An 8,181-nucleotide genomic window follows, 5' to 3' on the forward strand; every position below is an offset into this window, starting at 1 on the left:
AACAAAATCCAACACAATTCACTTTAATCCAATCCAATCCAAATCCAATCCAATCCAAGTCAAGCCAACCCACGCCAAGCCAATCCAATCGAATCCAATTTAACGCCCCTCGCGAGAGAGTGTTCGCTATTGGAGAGGAGAGGGGGAGAGTGGCTGCAAACAACAACAACGGACGCACGCAGGAAGGACAGGGCCGCATCTTAAAAACCTGGCCATCCATCCATCCATCCATCCATCCATCCATCCATCCATCCATCCATCTTGGACACACTCCGCGTCGGCAAAACTGGCTTTTAATGTGACTAAACGGCTATTTGAAAGTCGCAAAAAAACTCACGTTTCAACATAAGACAATACACGCACTGATCGTAAAGAAGGAGCATGACACCATCACGTCGCCCCATTAAAAACGTATGTTTATACGTTTCAGTTAATTCGTAGATGCTGTTACTTAGTCCAAGAAAAAATCTTTGCATCCTTTTTTGCGATTGCGAATTGGTTTTTGAACCATCGATGATCCATAAGACGCATTTTCAGACATGCTTGGCAGCACTTTTAGTGTGGTTTTTTATGCACGTTTGACGCAGATTTGATATGAGATAGCTTTTGCACGTTTCTTCATTTTTGCTGCATGGGAAGGTAAATTTTTGGTCTTGTCATAGCAACGAGCTGAGGCGTTTTGTTGACATTCAGTATGAAATGCCCACAAATAATAATGTAATGACTACTGAGTGGTTTATTCAACTCCGTGCGGTAATTGTTCGGCCAACTGCTCGTAATATGGGCAACTTCTCCTGTCATGCCGGTTTCGGATCAGCAATCTGAGCCTCCCGTTGCGCCGGAAGCTTTTACGCTAACCTTAAGCCCATGTAGAAACTTTTGGTTTTCCATCTCCAAATTGGGGCCTTCATTAAAAACGTTTTCAAGCTCGTTGTAACTCATGTTCACTATCTCCAACCTCGTAATCCCCACTTCCAGTCATTGGTTGAAAGCTTCGGAATTTTAATTAGTAGTACTGTCGCCGAACCAATGTGTGATTTTAAGATTCCCCAATGGTAACGAGTGATAGCAGCGAAGCACGAATATACCCACCTGGCGAGCATATCAAAAGAGTAATACCTTATAGTGGTCGCAGCCTAACTGCGTGGCTATTTGCGACGTTGGGTAAGGGCGGCGTAATGACTGGCGCTGGTGACCTGGCGGCATTATTTTGCATGAAGCTGGAGTATTTTGGGCAGTCGAGTGGGTGGTTGGTTGGTTGGTCGGTATCAAAAAATAATTGTTGGCAATTACGTGTCTTCGATATTGGCAATGTCAGATAGGAATATTATAGTAGAAATTTATTAGGAATAACAAATAAAACAAAAATTGAACTAAGACGGTTTGAGCAAAAGGATGTCAAAAGTTCTGAGTACAAATAAAAAAAATGTAACATACTGATGTAAAAATAGACTCCTCACATTCCGCAGAAAATGTAAACATTGCGTGTGGGCTTTATTTTTCCACGTCGTCTAGCACTTCTTTTATTGCTCTTGTCCATACTTTGCTACTGACCATAACTTTGTCTCCAGTGCATTCTTACTGGAAGGCAGCGACACATTGCACTAAGCCCCTTCCGGTGTTGTTTCGTTTTGCTGCAAAAGAATATCTGTCTAACCACCTAGTATTTATTCCGGTGACGCTGCTTTAATTCGCACCCCTACGAGGCTACTCCTCGACACCACTAAACCCTCTTTCTCTACTGGTATTATCCTCGCCACCACGAATGCCACATTCACATGTTCTGCACTTGGATGACAATGGCAGTAACCCCGTTATCAGATGATTGCGGGGAACAACAGAATCCCGATTAGGCCTAAAAATGACAACAATTGAATACGCCGATGATGCCTAAAAAACCACCTTGTCGAATAGTAGCGCATCCCGCAAGGTGAAAGACAACTTCTGCCGTTGGAACGCCGGCGTGAGCCAAGAGCTCTTCAGCTTCGAGGGCTTTCGAAGCGACTTTTTTGCCGATATATTTCATACCTAAATATGTATCCGGCATCAGCGCATTCTTCTTTATCAGTGCACAGGTCGGGGATGCACGGGGGTGGGGAATTGCATGTCCAACCATGCTTTATGCCGGTGCCATTGTGGTGGTGGTAGATGTAAAATTGGTAGTTTGACATCTCAATGCTACCTGTCCACCTTCGTCGAGCGGCTTCAGTTTGGGTTGGTGTCCTTTACAGAGTGTAGGATGCCAAGGACATTGGAAGGAATTCGGACAGTTTCATGTTTGAGTGATAGAATAAAGGTGCAGACCTCCCCGATTTGAACCCGCTATGAGACGGAAGTATAGTAGTCAAGAGTTCGACGAAAGTTTGTCTGGTCAGGTATCACGATGAAGAACGAAATGCGGTCACTGAGAAGTAAAGCTCAAAAACACAGAGACGTTTCGGAACCCGTACGGGTTCCTTGATCACACTAAGCAGGCAAGAGCCGTAAGTCGCTTCTTATTCTAAAATGTGACGTAATGAACGGGTGTAGCTTGCCGGCAGATTGCCATCTGTCCTATTGATAGTGTCCTTGGTCTTTTGAATGAACACGGATTCTAAAAGTAATCTCGTGGCTCGGTTCTTTTCCTTTGCTATTATAGCGGCGTTATCCCAGTCGTTGGAATGACCGTGATCATCGGCATGCTCGGCCAGGGCATTCGACAATTCTTGTTGCTGCCCACGTCTCTTTGGTGTTCCTTTAATCTCCTTCTGAAGTTGCCAGTTTCGCCGTCGTAACTGCAGCTACAGTCTGCGCATGGTATCTTGTAGACAACACCCGGGTATCTCTAGCTGTCCAAGCGATCTTTCACGTTCACGAGCTGATTCCTCAGCTTGTTGGACGGCATGTGGGCAACGCGAAGGTCATACGTTGAAAAGATACGGCTTAAAGCTTCGCTCACCCCAGGAACGTATGGGATGCCGGCATGTCTTCGATATGACTTGCCCTGGGATGGCCTGGGATTGAGAACACGGTCTGCAGCATTCTTAATAAATTTCTCCGGGTACCCGTTCGTCAGTATTTCTTGATGTATGGTTTCAAGTTCTTTCTTCCTTTCGTCGTCACTTGAGCAAATACGTGTTGCCCGCGTCACAAGAGAAGAAACGGCGGATTGCTTGTGACAGGCTGGGTGGCACGAATTAAAATTCAGGTAATGTCCGGTGTGCGTCGCCTTCCTGTGCACAGCAAACAAGAGACTAGTTCCGGTACGCCTCAGCTGGACATCGAGGAAAGGAAGGCCGGTGTCACACTCATATTCTGCAGTGAACTCTATGGAGGCTTCTATCGAGTTAAGAAGAAGCAGGAGCCGTGGGGCATCGTTCCTATTGATGATGCAGAAGCAGTCGTCCACGTAGCGGACGAATATCTTGGGCTTGGGATCAAAACCAGCGAGGTCCTTCTGTTCAATGACTTCCATGACCAAATTTGCCGTAGTAACGGATATGGAAGCTCCCATGGCAGTTCCGTGGATCTGCTGGTAAACCTGCTCGCGGTAGGTGAAGTATGTGTTGCTTAAACAAAATTCCAGCAACTCACACACGTGTTCAACCTCCAAAGGTGTGCGTTCCGCGAGCGTTTCGTCCGCCAGAAGGACCTCCTTGCATGTCGCTACGGCCAAGTCGACAGGAACCGAAGTGAAGAGCGACTTGACGTCGAAGGACACCAATACGCCGTCTTCATCCAGGAAAATGTCGCGGACTTTCTCCACGAAAGCTGAAGAATTGGCAATGTGAGTTGCTGTCTTTCCGGCGAGTGGGGCCAACACTTGGTGTAGGTAACCCGAAAGTCGGTGCAGCGGCGACCTTGTGAAGTCGACGATGGGCCGTAGCGGAACCCCTGGCTTATGTACCTTCGCTAAACCGTAAATTGCAGGTGCAGACCCATTGGTACACGGGAGGCGATAGTAAAAGTGCTTCTGCTGCGGCGGTACGAACTGAAAAATCTTTGACAGCAGCTTCTGCAGTTTCGCTTGAAGCCTTGTCGTGGGATCTTTCTTCATTGCTGCGTAAGTATCCCCGTCCGAGAGCAAATCCATCAACTTCTGGTTGTACTCACTTCTGTTGAGTATCACAACGGCATTTCCCTTGTCCGCAGGAAGTATGGCAATGGAGGCATTATTCCGGAGGCCCTTGATGGCTTCTTTCTCAGACGGTGAGGACCTGGATTGAGGGCAGCGCGTCCTCCACTTCGATAAAACACCGATTGCGCGGGTGCGAACCTCGTCTCTTACTTCGTGACCAAGGTGTGTGATGGCTCGCTCCACGGCACAAACCACTCTCGTCGGGTTCGGGCAGTAGCCTGAATTTAAGTTTAATCCTTTGCGTAGAATGGCAACTTCAGATGCAGTAGCTCTGTACGAAGACAAGTTGAGAACGGCGGCTTTAGTTTGAGTGGGGTACTCCGGCCTGAGTGCGTCCAGTTTCCTTTCCTGCGACTTTCTGCAGTTCCATTCTTTTAGCGTTGGCGTGAAGCTGCACGTCCGGGAAGTCCTCAACAATAATGTGTTCCAGCTGCGCCTTGCGAAGAACGTTCTTGTTTCCAAATTCTTGATTGTCTGCCAGCATTCTTGGACGCGCGCCGACACTAACTTTTTCTCGGCTCGTCGAATTATCTTGTGGCCCCACGCTGACGCTACCGGTTCCTTCAAGCGCAGACGTTTCGGCACAAGGCCTTCCACTTTGCACTTTTTGTTGAAGGTCAGATGGCACTTGAAAAGCAGCCATTCTTGACGTAACAGACACGAACTGGCGAATCTTCGTTACGGCGTCTTGCCCGTAGTTAGTTCTGTATGATATGTAGTCAAGAGTTCGACGAAAGTTCGTCTGGTCAGGTATCATGATGAAAAACGAAATGCGGTCACTGACCAAGTCAAGGTGAAAAACACAGAGACGTTTCGGAACCCGTACGGGTTCCTTGATCACACTAAGCAGGCAAGAGCAGTAAGTAGCTTCTTATTCTAAAATGTGACGTATTGAACGGGTGTAGCTTGCCGGCAGATTGCCATCTCTCCTATTGATAGTGTCCTTGGTCAGAACTAACTACGGGCAAGACGCCGTAATGAAGATTCGCCAGTTCGTGTCTCTTACGTCAAGAATGGCTGCCTTCAAGTGCCATCTTTGCTTCAACAAAACGTGCAAAGTGGAAGGCCTTGTGCCGAAAAGTCTACGCTTGAAGTCACCGGTAGCGTCAGCGTGGGGCCACAAGATAATTCGAGACGCCGAGAAAAAGTTAGTGTCGGCACGCGTCCAAGAATGCCGGCAGACAATCAAGAATTTGGAAACAAGAACGTTCTTGGCAAGGCGCCAGCTGGAACACATCATTGTTGAGGACTTCCGGGACGTGCAGTTTCACGCCAACTTTATGGCGACGCTAAAGGAACGGAACTGCAGAAAGTCGCAGGAAAGGAAACTGGACGCACTCAGGCCGCAGGACCCCACCCAAACTAAAGCCGCCGTCCTCAAGTTGTCTTTGTACAAACCTACTGCATCTGAAGTTGCCATTCTACGCAAAGGAATAAACTTCAATTCAGGCGACTCCCCGAACCCGACGAGAGTGGTTTGTGCCGTGGAGAGAGCCATCGCACAGCTTTGTCACGAAGTAAGAGACGAGGCTCGCACCCGCGCAATCGGTGTTTTATCTAAGTGGAGGACGCGCGGCCCTCAACCCAGGTCCTCACCGTCTGAGAAAGAAGCCATCAAGGGACTCCGGAATAATGCCTCTATTGCCATACTTCCTGCGGACAAGAGAAACGCCGTTGTGATACTCAACAGAAGTGAGTACGACCAGAAGATGATGGATTTGCTCTCGGACGGGGATACTCACGCAGCAATGAAGAAACCTTCAAGCAAAACTGCAGAAGCAGCTCTCAAAGATTTTTCAGTTGGTACCGCCGCAGCAGAAGCACCTTTACTATCGCCTCCTGTGTACAAACGGGTCTGCACCTGAAATGTACTGTTTACCGAAGGTACATAAGCCAGGCGTTCCGCTACGGCCCATCGTTTACTTCACAAGGTCGCCGCTGCACCGACTTTCGGTTTACCTACACCAAGTGTTGGCCCCGCTCGCCGCAAAGACAGCAACTCACATTGCCAATTCTTCAGCTTTCGTGGAGAAAGTCCGGGACATTTCCCTGGCTGAAGACGACGTATTGGTGTCCTTCGACGTCAAGTCGCTCTTCACTTCGGTTCCTGTCGACTTGGCCGTAGCGACATGCAATGAGGTCCTTCTGGCGGACGAAACGCTCGCGGAACGCACACCTTTGGAGGTTCAACACGTGTGTGAGTTGCTGGAATTTTGTTTAGGCAACACATACTTCACCTACCGCGAGCAGGTTTACCAGCAGATCCACGGAACTGCCATGGGAGCTCCCATATCCGTTACTACGGCGAATTTGGTCATGGAAGCCATTGAACAGAAGGCTCTCGCTGGTTTTGATCCCAAGCCCAAGATATTCGTCCGCTACGTGGACGACTGCTTCTGCATCATCAATAGGAACGATGCTCCACGGCTCCTGCTTCTTCTTAACTCGATAGAAGCATCCATACAGTTCACTGCAGAATATGAGTGTGACAGCAGCCTTTCTTTTCTCGATGTCCAGCTGAGGCGTACCGGAACTAGTCTTTCGTTTGCTGTGCACAGGAAGACGACGCACACCGGACATTACCTGAATTTTAATTCGTGCCACCCAGCCTGTCACAAGCAATCCGTCGTTTCTTCTCTTGTGACGCGGGCAACACGTATTTGCTCAAGTGACGACGAAAGGAAGAAAGAACTTGAAATCATACATAAAGAATCACTGACGAACGGATAACCGGAGAAATTTATTAAGAATGCCGCAGACCGTGTTCTCAATCCCACGCCATCCCAGGGCAAGTCATATAGGAGACTCGCCGGCATCCCATACGTTCCTGGGGTGAGCGAAGCTTTAAGCCGTATCTTTTCAACGTATGACCTTCGCGTTGCCCACATGCCGTCCAACAAGCTGAGGAATCAGCTCGTGAACGTGAAAGATCGCTTGGACAGCTAGAGATACCCCGGTGTTGTCTACAAGATACAATGCGCAGACTGTAGCTGCAGTTACGACGGCGAAACTGGCAACTTCAGAAGGAGATTAAAGGAACACCAAAGGGACGTGGGCAGCAACAAGAAAGCGTCAAATGCCCTGGCCAAGCATGCCGATGATCACGGTCATTCCATCGACGGGGATAACGCCCTATAATAGCAAAGGAAAAGAACCCGACCACGAGATTACTTACAGAATCCGTGTTCATTCAAAAGACCAAGGACACTATCAATAGGACAGATGGCAATCTGCCGGCAAGCTACACCCGTTCATTACGTCACATTTTAGAATAAGAAGCGACTTACGGCTCTTGCCTGCTTAGTGTGATCAAAGAACCCGTACAGGTTCCGAAACGTCTCTGTGTTTTTCACCTTGACTTGGTCAGTGACCGCATTTCGTTCTTCAGACGGCAGTATGTGGTTCGCTTGGAAGGGGAAGAGTCAAAGTTTATGGAGTGTCAGGGCACGTATACAAGCGCGATGATGCTCTGAAAGAACAGAAAGCTGCCGCCGCCTTCGCCGCTTCACATTCCAACTTGTCGTGTAGCTGCGAATGCTTCCCAGACTAACAGCGTGTTCCCCGCTTGGAACTTATACATTATCCAATATTGTACAGTTAAAAGTGCTGCCAGAGCAGCATTTTCTGCAGAGACTCACCCTTAAGTCTGGGCAGATATTCACATGCTAGTTTCGTAGTATACGGTTTGGGAGTGTACTTATGTGAAGAAGGTTGCGTGGTCGCGCACTATAGGATTTATGTCCTGACTGACGACAGGTTTGTTGTGCTGCAGGAAACTCAAGTGTTAACGGTAAACGTTACCAAAGACCTGTCCAGTGACCGGAATATATTGGTGTCGTACAAAAACATTGAGATACCAACGACACGGGGGGGGGGGACCATGCAGCTGCATCTTTGTCTTCTAGAATAAAGCTCGCGTACTGCCAAGCTTCATTCAATAAGCTTAATTGCTAATTACAAACATGCGTTTTTTTTTGCTTTCTGCACTCTGAGGAGCTTCCTAGGAGATTCTTCTTCACAGCATACAAGGGCACTGATTTTTTATAAAATCGGCTTTATTAAAA

At 48.1% G+C, this 8,181-nt stretch overlaps 1 protein-coding gene across 1 annotated transcript in view; it reads right to left on the reverse strand.

The window, feature by feature from the left end:
• Positions 1 to 6,162, reverse strand: part of LOC144148203 (uncharacterized) — a 53,026-nt gene extending 46,864 nt beyond the window's left edge. Inside the window, exons 1-3 of the mRNA XM_077679787.1 lie at positions 6,122 to 6,162; positions 5,714 to 5,770; positions 3,228 to 4,196 (exon numbers count right to left, since the gene is read on the reverse strand). Of these exons, the coding sequence (XP_077535913.1) occupies positions 3,228 to 4,196; positions 5,714 to 5,770; positions 6,122 to 6,162 (1,067 nt within the window). The remainder of the gene's footprint in view (positions 1 to 3,227; positions 4,197 to 5,713; positions 5,771 to 6,121) is intronic.
• Positions 6,163 to 8,181: the final 2,019 nt, after the last annotated feature.

This window comes from Haemaphysalis longicornis, unplaced genomic scaffold (assembly GCF_048455015.1).
Source record: "Haemaphysalis longicornis isolate Haplotype H1 unplaced genomic scaffold, Haemaphysalis longicornis Haplotype H1 scaffold_8, whole genome shotgun sequence".
Taxonomy (NCBI): domain Eukaryota; kingdom Metazoa; phylum Arthropoda; class Arachnida; order Ixodida; family Ixodidae; genus Haemaphysalis; species Haemaphysalis longicornis.